At 41.3% G+C, this 19047-nt stretch overlaps 4 protein-coding genes across 4 annotated transcripts; 3 read left to right on the top strand and 1 right to left on the bottom strand.

Annotated features, from left to right (window-relative positions):
* Positions 1-7: 7 nt before the first annotated feature.
* On the bottom strand, positions 8-6157 carry LOC131671949 (nuclear pore complex protein Nup214-like). The gene is made up of 7 exons (XM_058948784.1): positions 5988-6157; positions 5610-5903; positions 2094-5533; positions 1254-1984; positions 497-1147; positions 268-409; positions 8-193 (listed from the first exon to the last, which is right to left on the bottom strand). The coding sequence occupies exons 1-7, from the start codon at positions 6027-6029 to the stop codon at positions 166-168; spliced, it is 5328 nt and encodes a 1775-aa protein (XP_058804767.1). The 5' UTR covers positions 6030-6157; the 3' UTR covers positions 8-165.
* Positions 6158-6456: 299 nt separating this feature from the next.
* Positions 6457-8663, top strand: LOC131671954 (WD repeat-containing protein 46). Its single transcript, XM_058948795.1, has 7 exons — positions 6457-6580; positions 6680-7007; positions 7089-7446; positions 7510-7826; positions 7906-8230; positions 8299-8412; positions 8498-8663. Exons 1-7 carry the CDS (start codon positions 6568-6570, stop codon positions 8606-8608), a joined length of 1566 nt encoding a protein of 521 aa, XP_058804778.1. The 5' UTR covers positions 6457-6567; the 3' UTR covers positions 8609-8663.
* A 2523-nt stretch (positions 8664-11186) lies between these two features.
* On the top strand, positions 11187-13294 carry LOC131671931 (choline transporter-like 2). The gene is made up of 5 exons (XM_058948743.1): positions 11187-11473; positions 11545-11832; positions 11907-12365; positions 12427-12718; positions 12793-13294. Exons 1-5 carry the CDS (start codon positions 11187-11189, stop codon positions 13084-13086), a joined length of 1620 nt encoding a protein of 539 aa, XP_058804726.1. The 3' UTR covers positions 13087-13294.
* A 3507-nt stretch (positions 13295-16801) lies between these two features.
* On the top strand, positions 16802-18611 carry LOC131671956 (choline transporter-like protein 2). Its single transcript, XM_058948797.1, has 5 exons — positions 16802-16862; positions 16974-17097; positions 17180-17479; positions 17970-18258; positions 18336-18611. The coding sequence occupies exons 1-5, from the start codon at positions 16802-16804 to the stop codon at positions 18609-18611; spliced, it is 1050 nt and encodes a 349-aa protein (XP_058804780.1).
* The last annotated feature ends 436 nt before the right edge of the window (positions 18612-19047 follow it).

Raw genomic sequence — 19047 nt, forward strand, 5'->3', positions numbered from 1 at the left:
AAAACAAATTTCATTTTTATTATCTATTCTTCATTTCATTCATCATATTTCTTCATACTCTTAACAATCAAACTACAGCAAAAAATAATTTATAAAAATAATGATTCGCTTTTCCAACGCTACGTTCAGTTCTTAAAAATTCTGTACAGCGTACAAATAATAAAATTATCTCCAGCTTGAAAACGAACTCGACCTAAAATTAAAAAAAAAAAAAAACACATTTTAACAGATGGAAAATTATTTGATTATAAATGTTAGACTATATACCCTGTAAAACTTGGTTTCTGGGTATCTGTATTTTGTGCCAAGCTACCGAAAGATAGCCCTCCTTGTTGAGCACCTAATTCCGCAAATGTATTACTTGTTGCCGAAGGTGATGTCGAACCAAATACTGGTGTTCTTCCAAAACCTATAATTGAAACATGAACAATAATGTATTGGAAACATATTTCGAAAATTCTATCAACAAGTAAGTTGCTGATGCAAAAATTATTACCGGCAGCAGTAGCAGTACCACCAAAAGATGTCGGAGAACCAAATCCAGAGCCAAAGCTAGAGCCACCAGGAGATCCAAAAACGGGTTTACCTCCAAATGCAGGAGCTCCTCCAAAAGCAGCCCCTCCTCCAAATACGGGAGCAGCTCCCATGTTACCTCCAGGAGAAGCTGCACCTCCAAATGCAGAGGTGCCGGCTCCTAAAGACGGTGGGCCCCCGAAAATCGAGCTCGTACCAGCAACAGTTGGGCTCGTAGCAGCTGCACCAAATATACCTCCAGTAGTCGGAGAACTGGCATTTACGCCAAAGACACTTGGCGTTGTAACGGTCGCGGTTCCTCCAAAGATTGATGTATTAGACGCAGTGGTTGTAACTGTAGCGCCGCCACCGAAAATCGAGGCTGTTGGAGTTGCACCAAATACAGAACTTCCAGTTGTGGCTATGGTTCCAGCATTAGTTCCACCACCAAACATTGAACCACTAGCAGGTGTACTTCCGAATATTCCGGAACTTGGATTATTTGGAACTGCTGTTGTAGATACACCAAAAACTGGCGTAGAGCTTGCACCACCAAAGATTGATCCAGTTGCCGGTACCGAGGAGCTAGATCCAAAGACCGACGAACTACTAGGTGCTGTGCTTCCTTCGAAGACTGTTAAAACATATATTTTTATATTCCAACTCAACGTAATGTTTGACAAAATTTAATATATGTAAAATAATATATAAGAACACATGATACAATCGCAAAAGTATACCATTTGCTTGTGTTGTCTTAGCGGCGGCGCCAAAACCTGGAGTACTGCTGTTTCCAAAAATCGAGGTATTAGGAGTAACCGAAATATTACTACCAAAGATAGGTGCTGTCGGGGTAGCTGTGGTTGCTGTCGTACTGCCACCAAAGATAGATGCTGTCGGAGTAGCTGTGGTTGCCGTTGTACTACCGCCAAAGATAGATCCTGGTGAGGCAGCTGTGGTTACTGTTGCACTGCCACCAAAGAGTGATGCTGTCGGGGTCGCTGTGGTTGCTGTTGCACTACTACCAAGGAGTGATGCTGTCGGGATCGCTGTGGTCGCCGTCGTCGTAGCCGTGGATTTTACGCCAAACAAGCTGTTTTCAGTATTACCAGTGCTGCTATTGATGACTGTTGTTTGACCGCCGAACATCGAGGTGGTACCGGTGCTCGGTGTGCTACTAAACAACGAAGTTGTACTAGTTGTAGTATTCGTGGATACTGTACCAGCCGTGGTACCACCAAAAATATGTGCAGCAGGTGGAGATGCTGTATTGCTAGTTGATTTGCCAAAAATCGACGAGATAGAAGGTGCAGAAGTGGTAGCAGCAGCTACTGCTGTGGTAGCTGGCGTTGAGCTTCCAAAAGTATTGGTACCAGAGGTCATAGTGGTACCAAATATGGGAGTGATGGAAGTTCCCGTGGACGATGTACCGAAGCTCAGAGCTGACGTAGCCCCAAGAATTCCAGCAAATCTACAACATCACAGGCATAATCAAAGCTATTTATCGAACAACCACTTTGATAGTCTAATAATAAAATTTAAACAGTCAAGCTATTTTTATTAACGATTTTTATTATTACCCAGACGATGAAGAAGGTGCTGTAGACGATAAGTTTTGGAACGAGATTCTTGTGCTGGAATCAGTCGTTGTAGTGGCAGTAGTAGCTTGTGTAAATGTGCTAGGAGTAGCTTGCGTCGAAGTAGCACTGAGATTGAAAGTTGGTGAAGCAGCAGGTAATCCTGCAAATAGCGAAGACGTTCCGAAGTCCGACGACGACGAAGGCGTATTAGAGGTCGGTGCCGCCGCAACGGACACTGTAACTGCACCAGGCGTTGACATATTAATAGCAGCTTGCGCACTCGAAGCTACAGCCGTCGTTGAACTCGCACTCATTTTCTCTTGACTAGAAACTGTTGTTGCAGTAAGAATCGCTGGAGCGGTTGATTTTCCAAATAAAGACGGCATAGTTGGAGTCAGAGCTGCAGACACATTCAAAGATTGTCCGAAAATCGAATGTTGCTGTTGCGGCGATGAAGTTTTACCGAAGGCAAATGTTGGCAGCCCTGCGGGCTCCGCGCTAGTGGTAGTTTTCGCGTTGGAAATGGGTGTTATCGTGAGACCCGAGTGATTACCGAAGTTCAAGCTTGACAAATCTGACGACGTGGAAGTAGCTGGTGACGGTTGAGCCAAAGTAGCACTTAGATTTGATGAAAACTTGAAAACCGAGCTGTTGTCAAGCTTTGGCGCGACAAAACTGTGTGGCGTAGATGGAGCTACAGTATTGGAAGAGAAGCTGAAAGTCGCTTTGGGCACTGTCGTCAGCGTAGTTATCGAGGTAATGACGGCGCCTGTACCCGACTGTAATGCTTCTGGTGAACCAAGCCGTCCAAAGGTGTTTGGCGGAAACATGGTGAACGTACCTGTACTCTCCGGGGTCTTGTTCAAGTTGTCCTTATTAACTTGGGGTTCGGGCGTTTTCTGCGTTGTATTGAAGCTGATAGTATCTATCTTGGGGAAGGACTTGTTGGCTAAAGTGGTCTGCAGAGGTTGTCGAGAACTTTGAGAAAACAAGGGGGACGCGTTTTCTTTGGCTTTTGATTGGGTGGGTGTAAGCTGTGGCTTGGCTGCTAGAGCGGAGAACGGGCTAGTCGAACTCGGTGATTTGCTAAGCGACGGCAGTCCGGTCATGCCACTACCGATACCAGAAACCAAGTTATCCAGAGAAGATAGGTAATTATGAGTTTTCGATTCTGCAAGATCAGGCAATCTTTGCTGAGCGACCATCTTCTGCTGGTCCGTGGTCCCGAATTTAGGAGTTCTGGTTTTGGAGCTTGCAGCTTCTATTGGTTTCTGAGCAGCCAATGCAGAGAGCGTAGCTTCCAGGCGATCCTGTACCGCGCTAGGCCTCACGGCTCTAACAATCATGGGCGCAGTCTCCGCGAGCAAATCTCGTAGCTTGATCTGCTTCTCAGAAGTGAAGTTGCGTATGTTACTGGCGATAAGCTTGCAGCGAAGGTCGATCGCAGTATCGCTAATGAGTGTCGTACTCGACGATTGCGATAAATTCAAACTCGCCATTGAGCGATCAAGACTGGCAAGACTACTGCTACCACCACGAGCGAGGCTGCGCCACTTTTTGGACAGTTCCTCGATGTTCTTTTTCTCTTGAGCGATGATCTGACTGTGCCTGAACAGACTCTGATATATCACTTCCAAGCTAGGAATTTTCATTCGCGTAAGTTCGCGGTTGTTATGCTCGGCCCATTCGAGGTCAAGAACCTTGGTCGCTTGTATCAACTGCGACTGTGTGTAGTAATAAAGCCTTTGCAAGTCAGCAAATTTGGTGCCCTCTGTTCGACCTCTGCCGCCCAAGTGTGCCGTAGAGTTCTTAGATTTGGACTCCTCTAGCCAGGCGAATGACTGAAGAAGCAAAGCTTTCAGGTAAGCTATATCGCTGGCAAGACTGTTAGTTGTATCCCTCAGCTCTCGCAGAAACTCGTCTATGTCCTCACTTTTCTTCACTAGTAGGTCGCGTTCCTCATCCGTTCCCACTTGCCAGTTCGGCAAGTCGAGCTTGCTTTGAAGCTCCTTCTCGAACTTGTACTGCTCGTCAAAGTAAGCTCGCAAGCAGAGTGCGTCATCATAAACGGGTAATTCTTTAGCCGCGGATGCGGCTTCTTCTGCGCGATATGCTGCAGGTGACTGATCTTTTGCTGGACCTTTTGTAACTTTTACCTCTGATTGAATTACCTGCGTTCTCTGAGGTTCCGATCTGAGTTCAGGTTTTGTGGCAAATCCTGTAGCTGGTTGCTGTGCTCCGAGAGTAGGTTTGAATTGCGGATTTATCTGAGGAGTCTGGTTATCTCGCTGGAACAGATTAGTTTTGACGCTTTCCGGTGTGAAAAGACCGCCTGTTTTTATTTCGGGTGGAGCAGAAAAACCTACATTCTTGATTTCTGTTTGGAGTGGAGGCTCTGAAGCTTTGTTGCTTGGAGCTAAGCTAGAAAAACTGGGAATTCCTGGCTCTCCAAACATGTTTGAGATTTTGGCTTCTTCTTGTTTACTTTCTAAAGTCTTAGTGGTATGTGGTGTACTGGTTGCTCCAGAGGGCAAGTTGAAGGAGACTTCTGGCCCCATACTTGGTCTTGGTATTGCAGGTGCTTGTATAACCTCTGATGGTGGAGAACAAATATCTGGCGCCTCTTCTTTCAAATTTACCATATGATAGCTGCACAACTGGCCACTTGTTACTAGTATCCTTAGAATAGGAACTGGTATTGGTAAGGTGTTATCAGCAGACAAAGTTAATCTTTGGGTAGGAGATCTGTCTATTGCCATTCCAATTGGATAATTTTCCAATCCCTGCTTTCTGTCGAGAGGCAATTGAACTGTCCCACCTTCTACCATTTCCCAAGTAGTCCATGTTGCTCCATTGTCAGTCGATCCCAAAACTGTTACTTCAGTACTATGTGAACTTGCTGCAATAATTAATCCCCATTCTGGGACATGGTCAAAGTAATACCATAATTCATAAGAAGAACCATATCCATAAGTGATATCTTCATAATCTGTAAACTTAGGAACAGTAACACCTTTTGGAGCATCGACAATCATTACACTAATGTGTGACTTGTCTTGATAATAACAAGTGCAAAACTGGTAATTGCTAACCCATAAAATGGATATAATCATACCTCGACTGGGTTTAGGACCTGATAACTGTCTAGCTGGTTTCAGATCAGGCTTTAATTGGATTATATCTCCATTTTTGCAACCTACCACTAGTTGCTTACCTTTAGGACTCCATGAAACACAGAGAGCATCTATACCTGAAATTCTTTCCATTCCTACTATTTGAATACCTACTTTTTTATCTTTATTAACATGAAAACAGCCTATGGTATGATCACTTGTAACGGAACAAAACATTTCTGGAATTGCTGGATTCCATTTTAAGTCTGACACAAAAACATTTCCAGCACTACTTGATAATCTAATTTCATGAAGTATGTCCAATCTCTGTAAATAAATAAGCCCTTGATAAATTAACTTTCAAATAACATTGGCATGATATGTCAAAATAATAAAACCTCACGTGTTTGCTGATAGAACTTGTATCATAAATTGTAGCTGAAGCACCTAAAAAAGTGACAGCTAAAAATGAACAATCACAACTTATCTGTACATGTTCTGCTACACCTGGTATTTTTAATTCTAGTTTCCATTCCGCATTTGAGTCATTTCCTGGTTTAACAACAATTAACCTATAATCATGACCTATATACAATAAACCGTGTTTTGTATCAGCAGCCATTAAATTGGATCTAACAGGTAATCTTGGAAGGCTTTTACATATTTGTTCTATGGAAGCTTGCTTGAATAAAAAATCCTGAAATCCATCGTGATAAACATTACCAAAATGACGTTACTACGAAATTGCAATAACAAGAAAATAGACGTAATCAATAAATACCTGGACCTCTATTGGTGAAGGACAGCGGTTATTTTCTGTCATTGTTTTATATAATATATATTCCTTGTCATCAAACACAACAAATAGTAAAAACAATAGTAAAATAAATATTATAACCAAACGTCGTGTAGTATAACACCTGAAACGCGCGGTTTTGTTGATTTGGTCGGCGTTTCGCAAGTACTATATATATCAGTCAGAGCGATGAAAGTAAAAAATGTCCAAATTCATCGTTGGAAATTTGAAAACGATGCATAGTCCGGGCCAAACTAAAAAAAAGTGGTCAGTGGCATACTTCAGTCTTTACATTTATGGCGAATTCAATATTCCCGATTCCGTAATAGCCATGAGTGTATAGACTGAAGTACACCGCTAGCCACCTTTTCTAAATAGCTCGGCTTAGCGCTATCTAATTGGTTAATAAAAACTTTAAGGTTAGAACGCTCGATAACTGCAATAAGTATACTAAGAACGCCGACACGTGTTTTGATGTAGGTGTTAAAATGTGTAAATATTCGTGAAGCAGTTATTGGTTTTTATAATATTATCAGAACTGTTGGAGTTGATTTGTTAAATTAAAATGAGTGCAAAAAGTAAATATTAAAATATTCATTATACATTCAACTAAACCTACATTTTATTTGATGATATATATTATAGACAGTAACTTAATATTTTTAATTTATTATCAGGAGAAAACAAAATGTCTGGGAGAAAACTTCCTATCGACAAAGAAAAACTGCAAAAGTATGATAGAGGAGCAGCTGTAAATTTGAAAACTGGAGTGAAAAGCAAGGTTCACAGGCAAAGATTACGCCAGAAAGAAAAATTTATAGAGACTATGGCTGAACAGGCTGCTCGCACAGAAATGTTATTGACTGAGGATCCTGGTTATTTAGACACTGATCTTGGCGAAACAACAACTCAATTTAAACAAAATGAAATTATCGCCCATACTGATATTACCAGTGCAGCAAAGAGTTTTGAATTAAAACTAGAATTTGGTCCTTATAAAATGAGGTGATTCCTTGATTGATATATCAATATCATCAAAACTTTTGTCTGATTATTAAATTATTATTAATTATTTTTCAATTTTAGATACACAAGAAATGGAAGACATTTGGTTATTGGTGGTAAGAAAGGTCATGTAGCTGCATTTGATTGGGTTACAAAAAAGTTGGCTTGTGAAATGAATGTTATGGAATCTATTCATGATGTTTGCTGGCTACATATAGAAACAATGTTTGCAGTAGCACAAAAAAAATGGGTCTACATTTATGATAATCAAGGGATTGAATTACATTGTCTAAAAAGAATGGATCAAACTACCTGTTTAGAATTCTTACCATATCATTTCCTTTTGGCATCAGCATCTGCCCTTGGAGGTTTGTCATGGCTTGACATTTCTATAGGAAAAATCATCTCACGTTATGATTCAAAAATAGGAAGAATAGATGTAAGTTAGGTGCTTTAACTTTAATTAAAATTCTTGCAGTGAGATATTCAATTAATGTTTTAGGTGATGACAAAAAATCCATACAATGCTTTACTCTGTGTAGGAGAATCTAAAGGAATAGTGTCAATGTGGTCTCCAAATTCACATCAGCCTTTAGCAAAAATGTTGTGTCACAAGCAAGCTGTAAGTGCTTTAGCTATACATCCACACGGAACCTATATGGCCACAGGTTGTCCTGATCGCTCATTGAAAGTATGGGATATCAGACAGCTTTCAGGACCTGTACAATCTGCAATTTTACGTTTTCCCGCACAAAATTTATCATACAGTCAGCGTGGCTTATTAGCTGTAGCAATGGGAAATGTTGTTGAAGTGTACAAGTATGAAAATTTCGCTAAACTAAAAAAACTTTATGTTAAAAAATTATTTGTTATTCAAAATTACTTTCTCATTCAACAGTGATGTAACTAGTGAATTCAAACCATATATGAGACATAAATCAAATTGGAGTGTATCAGACTTACAATTCTGTCCTTATGAAGATGTCCTAGGATTTGGTAATATCAAAGGATACTCATCAATATTAGTTCCAGGCTCTGCAGAAGCCAATTTTGATGCACTGGAAATAAATCCTTATCAGAATAAAAAACAAAGAAAAGAAGCTGAAGTGAAAGCTCTTCTTGATAAAATTCAGCCTGAGCTTATTGGTTTGGATACATCTACAATCGCCGAAATTGATATTCCTACTTTAAAAGATAGAGTTGAAGCTAAGAAAAAACTACTTGTAAGTTGAAACTGTCTTATTTAATTACTGAAATAATAAGAGTCTCAATAATAATAATTTTGTTACAGTATTTAAAGCCAAAGAAGATCGACTTTAAACCACGAAAAACGAAAGCTAAAGGAAAGGGTGGCACTGCTAAGGTGGTTAAATCTAAAAAGGCTCTCAAAGAACAAGCTCGAAAGGTTCGTGTTATTTAAATATTTATAATCTTATGATTACACGATATTTTATATTGGCACATTTACATCTAATATTCTTATGTTTTAGGATAATATCAAAGCGATGCGTGAAGCCAACGTTCTTATTGATATCAAAAAGAAGGAGACGGCCAAGAAATCATTTGGCGTTTTGGATAGATTTTTACCCAAAACTAAGTAAGCCTAAAATATCAGTTAATTTAAAATTTGTACAAAGAGTATTAAAAATATTAATAGTTTTTACACGTTAAAATAAATGTTTTTAAAATATACAAATCCTATGTATGTTCATTATTTAGCTAAGGTTAATTATCACATTACCTCTAAAGTTATTATTTAATTTTATCGAAATATCTTTTCCAATCTGAACCGTTAAATATAATTACATGTTATATCGATTTTTGCGCTGGTTATTCTTAATGTAGGTATTTATCGGTGAGGACAGTGATCATCTTTTCAATCATCTATAACTTTACTGAATTAAATATGCATTGAAGTCTATGCATTGAGAAGTCGATAAATTTTTATTAGAATAAAATCGTTTCGAAATCAAAATTTTTCGAAGTTTTTGAATGGTTGAATGATGTAATTGGAAATAGAGCTTCTATTTATTCCTACATATATTGCAAAAATGCATATTTTGGTGTTCTGTTGGGTAAGATTTATTATAAAATGTTATGAGCTGAAAGATACGAGGAACACACGAGGGCAGTGTGATATGTATCGGGCGGTTGGCGCATAACGCCTGCGTGAGATCTTTACGCATCGTATGGGGGTTGAAGCCTCCAGTGAGGAATATAATACTGCGAATACACAAGTACCAGAGAGATCCAAACGAACGAACGCATTTCTTTTCCGAAAGAATATCCGATTACGACGATCATTGCTCTCGGCAACGATTAAATTTAAAAGTGTGCATTTTATTTATGAAAAATGGAATCGATTCCATTGGATTTCACTGATAGTAAGTTATTTATTTGACGTCATTGATTATTTATAATTCTCATAATTGTTCGATAATGCTATTGCATCGATTGATTCATTGATCATTCAATTTTATAATTGATGTGTTTAAATCTAAAATTGATCTTTGCCTAGTAATTGCTAATATCGGCGATTTTAAAGGCCATTCGGTTATTAGTCACATGAGGAGTATGTATTCCCGTTTATCATAAATTTATCGAAGCATTCATTAATTAATTTTCGTAGCGTCAATTGGCACGTCAGTTTTGACATTTATTGAAGAACTTTAATACAATTTCTTTGACCTGAAATCTATTAATCGTGAAATGAACACCAATAGTTTTTGGTATCTAAAGCATTGTTTTTCTTTGCAGTACACTCGTATAATGTAGAAATTTCGATATTTCAATCTCAATATCAAAGATGAAACAATGACAAAAAGCAGTTATCGATTTCACAAGAAATAAAGGAATAGGCAGAGATACTTGCGAGGGAGAGCTCGGACTAGACAGAGTACTGTCTCTTGAAATCGTTGGCGCCAGTCAGTCTTGATGTAATAGCTTAGGTCGCTTCATTGCTGTTCTCTCTCTCTCTCTCTCTCTCTCTCTCTCTCTCTCTCTCTCTCTCTCTCTCTCTCTCTCTCTCTCTCTCTCGGACGGCTTAAATATATATGTACGCGGTTTTACGTGTTTACAGCGAAATGAGCCTGAAATATTTTTAGTTGTAGCGCTCATCCGCATTCGCTCTAATTGAATGATATAGCGTGTACACTACGGGCGCGTAACTCTATAATTTTTTAAACACTTCGTAAGCTTACTGTAGCTTTCTTATGCTCGACGTGGAAAGATTATGCCAATTCTATGTAAACAGCTGCCGCCAATAATTTACTGTTAGATGGCATCGTATTGTTCGTAGAGAGTTCAGCGCCGCTTCCATTCAACGAGTTATGACTCTTTTCACAATTTTTAGCAACAAATTCAACGTGCCTAATCTTTCTGTCGAGTTTTCATGGTGAATGAGTACAAAAATGAAGTGTTTACTTTCACTTGACGCGCACCCACACCATTAGACGTTTATCGATCCTACGTCGAATTACATCCTCCTTCAATTGTACACGCGGCTTCGCCCGCTGTACTTCAGTCAACGAGCATTCACGAGGTTTTCCCGATTCCATAAAGATAATAACATATGAAATCCACGCTTTTTTTTAGCGCCTGCCGTGGAAAATAATAAGTACGGTAAGTTATTGGTAGATGGCCATGAGTGACGGTGACGGATTGTTAATTATTTGATTATCATTTTCCAGAAGACAAAATGCAGTTTGAGGCGTCTGGCCCTTGTCGAAATGAAAGAAGCAAGACCGATGTTTGTTGGCTGGTTGGTTTCATTCTTTACCTCGTAGTATGGATTTCAGTAATAGTATACGGTACGGTTTTTGCCGAATCCAATGAAGCGTAAGCGAAACGGATAACGATCGATTTTCCGCAGCTTTCGCAACGGGCAACACGAGCAAAGGGCTAAAACCAAGGGACAGCGCTGGCCGTATCTGCGGCTATGACTCAGGCGTCGAAAGCAAACCTTATCTCGTGCACTACAATCCGGAAAATTGTGACGTGCCGCATTGCTTAGCCTGTCAGTCAGAGTGTCCGCAAGAGGACTTTAATTTTGAGCGCTATGACAAACGGAGTAAGAGAGCCGTTGGCGAAATGAGTAAACGACGCGTGAATCGCAGCGGAAAATCCAGAGTGGAAAATAGAAACGGCGAGCCAAGCGGCAATGGGAATGCGGCGGTAGAAATGACGTCGGCCGATATTAGAACTACAACTGACTCGGGCGACGGCGAAACAAAGTCGTCGGGCGGCAAATTCGACGAAGCGATGAAAAGCATCGTCTGCCAGAGCGACGTCAATTTGGATTTGACGAAGAGAATGGATGAGCTGAGGCACTTCGTCCAGAGCGGCAAGTGCTCCAGAACGTACCGGAAGACGGAACGAGTCGAGGATTACCGCTGCGGCTTGAACGCGACGGCTTCGGGGCGCCAGCCGGAAAGAGCTGGCATCGCGCGAGAGCTCTATAAAGCGAAGTAGGTCGTGGCGCTTAAAATGGCAAGGTCGGAAAGCGAGTAGTGGTGGCCCGGGCGCTCGTTTGTTGCAGGTACTCGATAGCGGGCTTCGTCGCGCTGAGCGGCTTGACGGCGCTGGCGAGCGTATGGCTGATGAGGTGGCACGCCCAGGCGTACGCGTGCGCTTCGATATTCGCGGGCTGCGCGCTGGCCTTTCGCTGCATCTACGAGAAGTGCGTGCTAGACGCCGAGAGCAAGACCAACGGCGTGCTGCTCGCCCTCTTCCTCGGCGTGGTCGCGCTCGTTCTCGTGGTCCTGCTGGCCATATACTTCAGGACCGAGCTCAGCCTCGCCTGTCGCGCGATCGAAGAGTGTTGCAAGTACGTCGCGCCCGCGACCGCCCGCGCCCGCCCCCGCGCGCTCTCGATCACTCGCGAGCGTCGATCTGTTTCAGAGCCGTCACCTGCGTCCCCTCGAGCCTGGCGGTGCCGCTCCTCTCGTTCGCGGTCTACGCGCTCGCGTTCGTCCTGGGAGCGAGCGCGTACCGTCCGCTGTCGAGCCTCGAGTCGCCGGTTTACAAAGTCGACTACGCAGACGGCGAGGGATGCCAGTGTCCCACGGAGCTGGGCTACTCGCAGAACGCAACTTGCGACCCGCTAGCTTTCGACAGCCAGTGCCAGCGGGAGACGGGCACGCCATGCTTATTGTCCGGATGCTACATGCTCGAGAAAAGGGCGCAGAGCGTCGGCTTTCTGCACTTGGTCAACTGGCTCGGACTGGCCTGGGGCTTCCTGCTCGTCACTGGATTCAACGACATCGTGCTGGCCAGTGTGTTCTCCACTTGGTACTGGACCTTCGACAAAAAAATGCTGTCGTATTTAAGCGTGATCGACAGCTTCTGGGCAGTGAGCACGTAAGTTGCGACGTTGGCAGACGGTAGCTCTTCGTATGACATTTGGTCGCGCTTGCTTCAGGTGTCACTTGGGGACAGTGGCACTGGGTTCGCTCGTCATCCCGATCTGCACGACACTGGAAACGATCGTCAACTGCGCGAAGAGGTGTTTGAGAAAGACGACGAGACCCTGCACGGCTGTAATGTTGCTCGGTCTGACAAGCGCGTTCGACCAGGTGGAAAAGTTCGTCCAATTCATCGATCGACGAGCGTACGTAACGTGCGCCATGCACGGAACTGACTTCTTCCAGTCGGCCAGAACGGCCCACTACCTGTGCATGCGCAACGCGGAGAGCGTCGTCGCGGTGGTCACGGTATGAACCCTCGCGAGTGGCTGGCCAGCGCATCTTGGTCGTCCACTCGCGAGAGACATTGTGTGTTTTCGCAGGTCACCAATTGGCTGACCTTCATGATCAACGCGCTGATAGCCTGCGCGAGCACGCGAATAGCGAGCAGCTACTACGCTTACAGAGCGGACGACGACCTGTCGCGCAGCGGCGCACCGCTGCTGCTGATCTTCGTGGGCTCGTACGCGATCTGCTGCATGTTCACGCGAGTCATCGAGATCGCCGTGGACACCGTGTTCGTTTGCTTCCTTGAAGACATCGAGCGCAACGACGGCACCAGCGAGAAGCCATATTTCACGAGCGAACGGCTCGCCAAGCTCTTTCGCAAAAAGTAACTGCCACGGCCTTCGCTACGAGTCGAGCGAATCGTCCAATGGTTATAGCGCGATGACTCCAAGCTCGCGAAAATGTGCATTGATTGTTGTGAATTACGCTGAAATTACATGCGTGATAATCTACATGTGAACCTTGAGATTTGTACTCGCTGTAGATTGATTCGTTCGTAAAACTGCTGGATGACAATGCTCTTGAGTCTTTGACAATAATGGAATCGTGCGTGTCGAAATGTCTACGATATGATATACGAACGATTTTGAAAAATTCTTTTGTATCGTTGCAGAAGCCATTTTGAAAATGACCTTGCTGTGATGTTCGTACGTGAAATGTGTATTCATCGTTTTATGCAAAGGTTTCTCTAGACGTATTATTATATACATATACATATATAGGGATTAAAACTTCCTTCCTAAATAAATGCGCTATGCAAGCTTAACAATTTAGCCTCGCATAAGCATTGCCATGCTGAGAAAAAAATATATATAAATAAGTTAAGCCATGTGATGTTTTATTTGAATTTTTACAAAAATTTTGTTGTTGAGCACATCTATCGATTTATATGTATAGAGATACGTGTGTAGGAGCGTCACGAGATAAGCCAATGTATTTCATGCTTCACGTGTAAGAGCGGAAGTTACTATACAAACATAAATTTTCTACTGTCTTCACTCAATCGTTGCTATCGACTATAATCTCGTTGTATAAGTGTAATAATAATTGTTAAGATCGCCTTTCGTGCCGCGTGTATGTTCAAATAATCTATATGGTCTGCTTACGTAGCCTCTAAATTTGTAAGTTTCAAGACTAATAAAAATTGACAGTTACATTGACAAACAACAATTTGTATTTTTATAGCACCTATCACCTGAAGAATAACGTGTATACACAACTATTATGAAAAATTGACTAGAAATTACGGAAAACGACCTACGTTACTGCATAAATAATTCTAAATCACGCATTTAATTTGAACAGATATGCAAATATTAAGCGTAAAAAAGTATTCAAGACCGATACGTACAAATAGACTAAGTTTAGAGATTCAGTATCGTTGACGAGCATTGAATTCTAAATCGTGAGGATTTAAATATGGCGTAACGCGTCTGTTTTAGTCGCGAGCAGCAATGTGTGCGCGAGCGGGTTTCTTATAGCGTTATTACGTTGTGTCAGGCATTAAAAATCTTTCAATTTATCGTTACGACATCCCGACCTAAATTTCGCTTGGGCTCCAAATGTCGTTGGATAGTTGACGTTATCTTTTGAAGTACTCAAACCTATGTCCTTAGTTAGTATTGCTATCGACCGTAAACCGGAAATCTTAGGGATCTCGGGCTCCCTCCTGTTAGAACACAAAGAGCCAGCAGCCTCAAAACGATGGCCGAGGGAACGACGCTGTTCAGACAGCTGGTCTGGAAAATGAAAAGCGGCTAGAGCGACGCGATGGTAGTCACGTCCATCAAGTGGGAGATACGTAGTTCGTCGGCTACTTCTCGGTCTTTCTATAATTACTTATCATCTTAAATCGTTTGCAACGATCATTTATCACGAATAAATGTCGCGTTCGGGCCAAAATTACTTGGCAATTGAATTATTGTAAAATATGTGACTTTTCAAATATGTTATTTTCGATGACTTCATTGATAATAACTGATAGGTTTCAAAATAATCAGCGTGATATAGGTCTTTCTTTTAACGATGTCAATACTTCTTTTGTAAAATAAATGCTTAAAAAAATGGATAATTATTGAGACGTGCATAGGTACAGGACGCATCGGCCAAACTCTCCCCCATTTTCTCACTCCGCTCGGACATTAGTGTTGCCCCTCGAGCGGCGTTCCATCTTGTCTATGCTGTGTTTTCCTAGCTTGAACGCTGACGGAGATTATCAGTAGGTTATTCCAATGTATTGATTTACATTTACTCGCGATAGACCTATTTAAACATTTAAAAACTATAAATACTTGAATGATTATAATACTACGAACAAATAAGTCGATATTTTTAATTCCAATTTCTTTGGAAAAGGTGCATTTCTTTTTGTTATATTCCTTATACTCGCAAGCGGCTCCAAATATATTTTTCTATGCATTTCCATAAATTTGACAGTTGTGAGATTACATTCATTGTTTTTTGTACACAAAGTTTTCTACTGTATAGCGCTGAAAATGATCGATTAACAGCTCGTACAAGAATGGTTTATCTTGAAACGGCGCCGGGCAAACTCGCGGTTTAAAAACAAGGCCCTTTCGGCTGAAAAAATTATAAACTGGAAATCATTTGACCAGGTTGATTTATCCCATTGAAAGATTGCTCTTACAATTGAAGCTTAATTAGTAAGGCTATGTAAATGTTTCATTGAATTTTTGAAAATACCATTTGGCTTGCAGAAATGAGGGATCCTGGGAACTCGATCAATAGATCCGGAGTGTATTTATACGGGAGAAAATGTGGCAGGCTTTTCCCAAACAGGCGCGCCAGGGGGAAATATCCAAGCGATGGCAAGAGCCTAAAAACCGGCTTCTACACACAGGGTGAGCTCGCACCACCAACTGTGCGGGCGAATAGAGAGAGAGGGGGAGCAAGAAACACAACGCGCGCGCAGCGCATCTCAGTTTGGTGCTAGTCGTCGCCTACAACTGTTGCCTTGTACTTGGATTCTTTTCTCGCGGTAAACTCTCCACAGCCGAAGTCACGGATTTCGTAGCGAGCGTGCCCTCGCTGAAAGCTCAAGAATCGTGCCAAGTCGGTCGATTAATCGGCCATCAATCCCCGACTGCACAACTACGGTGCGACGTGTTGCGTTGGCGCGGACCTGAAAACACGCGGACAGCATGACGAAGATACTGTGCGGCGGAAATAACGGTAATACGGGTAACAGTGTTCACACGCGGGAGAAAAGCGAGCCATTATTCCCTCATGGGTGAAAATTTCATGGCAATCCCGCGAAAGATATATAGCTCAGTATTTTCTCAAGTAGCGCGTACAATTTTTCCCCGTTCCAAGAGATTCGCTGGAAAAGCACATTGCTTTCCTGACCGAAACTCGCGTGACTGCTGTGTATTCCCGTTGCAAGGTTAGACAGCGTTTCGTGCAATGGCGCACGTTTTACACTCGGGGCTTAAATATAGCCGATAGCGGAGAAAAGCGCGGGCACGCATCTTATACGTTACCTGACCACAGCGTGACGAAAGTGGATGGTCGCAGTCTCGTGCGAGGTTTAAACCCGCGGAACAGCGAGACGAGTCCAGGCACGGTATATTTTTGAGAAGGACCCGCGCGGAAAGTCCTGATACAATTGCACGTTCTTCGCCGAGCGTGCGGGAAAATGCGACTCTGCCGTGGCTCACCGAAAAACGTGCCCTTGGATTCGCGTTATCCACGCTGTCGCTCGTACGAAAATCTCGCTTCCCTCGTACATAAACCTCCCTCGAGACAACAATCTACTTTCTCACACTAGTTAGAGACAACGTTTAGATTTTCTACCTTATTCATTCCGATCGCATTAAGTCGACCGTCAATCTGGCGTTAACTTAAAGATGATAACAATTTTCATAAAATAGATAATACGGCGTACAAGTACAAGTAAATGACTTACGTCGATTATCTGTTCTTGGCCCTAATCGATTTTTAAAATCGTAAGAAGATAAGTGTATTGAAATTTCATAAATTATTCTTTTCCCTTTACCAAGGTAAAATAATCAATCACGATTCACAATGGAAAAGCCCGTTGGAAATCCAACGAGATCTAACGGACTTCGGTTGTTTTGTTCCCTATGTGAGTTTATTTCTTGCATGGTTAGTCACTGGACTTTATGGTAAGATCATACATTTGTATAATAATATCGTATGAACGTAACAACAACTTTATCATTTCAATTGTTTTCAGCTTTTACCACGGCCGAGCTGTACTTTCGTGATCAGTATTATTTTAAAGATAATGCCCTGTACTGGCCAGAAGACGAAATTTTTGCCATTCGTGGACTCAATTACATATCTACTAATTCGTCAGGGTAAAAGAAACTTTCGATTTTATTACGAAATTCATTCAAAATGCGCAGACGTTTAAAATCGTCTTATTGGTTTTCATTTCAGGATAGTCACTGTTGAAGCTGCTGCCTTGGCGATCGTGGCAAGTGTCATTTACCTCTTTCTATTGAGGTACTGCCCCAAAACAATCGTTTTTACAGTAATCGCTGTGTTTTTTGCTCTATTACTTGGCGCCATTGCATATCTTTCATATCAGTTAACTTCCTTAACCAATTACGAACAGCAAAGAAATACCGTACATATTCTTGGTGGATTAGTTATTGCATTCATATTATCATTAACATTGTTCGTCGTATACCGCAAAAAAGTTTTAATTGCTTGTGGAATTATCAAAGAAGCAACTGAGTAAGTGAAGAAACTTGATTTATTTCAACTTTGTCGATGAAAATGCTTTGAGCTTCCAACATCAGTTTCACGCAAAATTGTTCATTTCAGGGCTCTCTGGTTTTTTCCGTCGTCATTGCTATATTCCATTATATCATTCGTATTTTACATAGGAGCATACACTTTCTTCGGTGTGAATTATCTTTGCTTATTGCTAAATCCGAAGACGATGGATGGGAATCCATGGGCTGGCCATTTATACTTTTTACATACAGTCAACTGTTTAGGATTATTGTGGGCAGTAAATTTTGTACGTGGAGTTTCGCAAATGATCTTTTCGGGGACTTTCGGGACCTGGTATTGGACCATGAATAAAGATAACGTTCCACGTAAAACAATTTCAAAGTTTTTTGACATTGTTGTGAGGTACACGCAATTGATAGCATAAATCTTTTCTTTAGCATTTACCACGAGTTAAAAGAAATTGTGCAGACTCTAATCTTCCTTTCAGATACCATCTTGGAACCATATCTTTGGGATCACTTTTTATGACAATAGCTCAGGGTATCAATGCGATTATCAGAACTACTTCAGATAGCGCGAAAAGCAATGGCAATATTTGCACTCGGTTCTTCAACTGTTTCATGAGAGCATGCAGAACTGTGAAGAATATCGTTAAATATATTAACAGTAATGCGTACATAATGTGTGCTCTCCATGGCACTTCATTTTATCAGTCAGCAAAAGATGCATTCAATCTGCTCCTGAGAAATGCTACCCACGTTGTAATGATAACTCATGTAAGTTCAAACCATATTTTTAACATTACAGTTGTATGTTTATAGCAATATTACCTAATCTTAATATTTTTTATCAGGTAACAAACATCATTATCGTTCTGGGAAATTTGCTGGTATCTGGCATTATAATTTCAATTATTTACTTCGTTAATGGAAGTCACGGAACCCTACCCTACGTTTTAACAGGAGTAATCGCATGTGTTATGTCGTACGCAATATTCGAGGTTCTGAAAATCGCCGTCAATACTATTTTTATTTGTGTTTTGGAAGATTATGAACGAAATGATGGTTCCACAGAACGTCCCTATTTCATGTCTCATAATTTAAGAAAACTGCTAATGCAGGACCAATAATTAACTTCTCGATCAGTCGTCAATCATTATTCAAATTTTTCTAAAGAAATAGAAACTTCCAATGAAATGCTTCAAAATGGGCCGAAAATATGGTTAGTCGATTGTTACTTGTTTTTATTAAAAAATTATTAATAAAGACATGCAACAAAACTTCTAATGTAATCAATATACTAATACAATTAAAATAGTGCTGCAGTTAAGTTAGTTATTAATATTTACTATGTAAACTCAAAATATTAGCATATTTTTCAAAAATAATAGTACATTTTGATACTAGTTGGAGAAAATGATTTCAGCTTGAGCTTATGCGCATTAGCAAGAGCGAAGAGACCATACGTGGAGGAAATTACTTTCTCGTACATGTATCTAATTTTCTTTTGCTAAACGAGATTTGAAGCATGCTTATTTACCTGAACATGCGTAAGTAAACTGAGCT

Source organism: Phymastichus coffea, unplaced genomic scaffold (genome assembly GCF_024137745.1).
Source record: "Phymastichus coffea isolate CEN01 unplaced genomic scaffold, Cenicafe_Pcof_1.1 PCOF00139, whole genome shotgun sequence".
NCBI classification, from domain to species: domain Eukaryota; kingdom Metazoa; phylum Arthropoda; class Insecta; order Hymenoptera; family Eulophidae; genus Phymastichus; species Phymastichus coffea.

Coding starts and splice junctions, on each gene's coding strand:
- LOC131671954 (XM_058948795.1), top strand. Junction 7,008..7,088: donor TTTGGTCCTTATAAAATGAG/GTGATTCCTTGA, acceptor TTTCAATTTTAG/ATACACAAGAAATGGAAGAC. Junction 8,231..8,298: donor AAGCTAAGAAAAAACTACTT/GTAAGTTGAAAC, acceptor ATTTTGTTACAG/TATTTAAAGCCAAAGAAGAT.
- LOC131671956 (XM_058948797.1), top strand. CDS start 16,802: ATGGAAAAGCCCGTTGGAAATCCAACGAGATCTAACGGACTTCGGTTG. Junction 17,098..17,179: donor ATATCTACTAATTCGTCAGG/GTAAAAGAAACT, acceptor TTTTCATTTCAG/GATAGTCACTGTTGAAGCTG. Junction 18,259..18,335: donor ACGTTGTAATGATAACTCAT/GTAAGTTCAAAC, acceptor ATTTTTTATCAG/GTAACAAACATCATTATCGT.
- LOC131671949 (XM_058948784.1), bottom strand. CDS start 6,029: ATGACAGAAAATAACCGCTGTCCTTCACCAATAGAGGTCCAG. Junction 1,148..1,253: donor TAAGACAACACAAGCAAATG/GTATACTTTTGC, acceptor ATGTTTTAACAG/TCTTCGAAGGAAGCACAGCA. Junction 194..267: donor CAGAAACCAAGTTTTACAGG/GTATATAGTCTA, acceptor TTTTAATTTTAG/GTCGAGTTCGTTTTCAAGCT.
- LOC131671931 (XM_058948743.1), top strand. CDS start 11,187: ATGACGTCGGCCGATATTAGAACTACAACTGACTCGGGCGACGGCGAA. Junction 11,474..11,544: donor CGAGAGCTCTATAAAGCGAA/GTAGGTCGTGGC, acceptor CGTTTGTTGCAG/GTACTCGATAGCGGGCTTCG. Junction 11,833..11,906: donor GCGATCGAAGAGTGTTGCAA/GTACGTCGCGCC, acceptor GATCTGTTTCAG/AGCCGTCACCTGCGTCCCCT.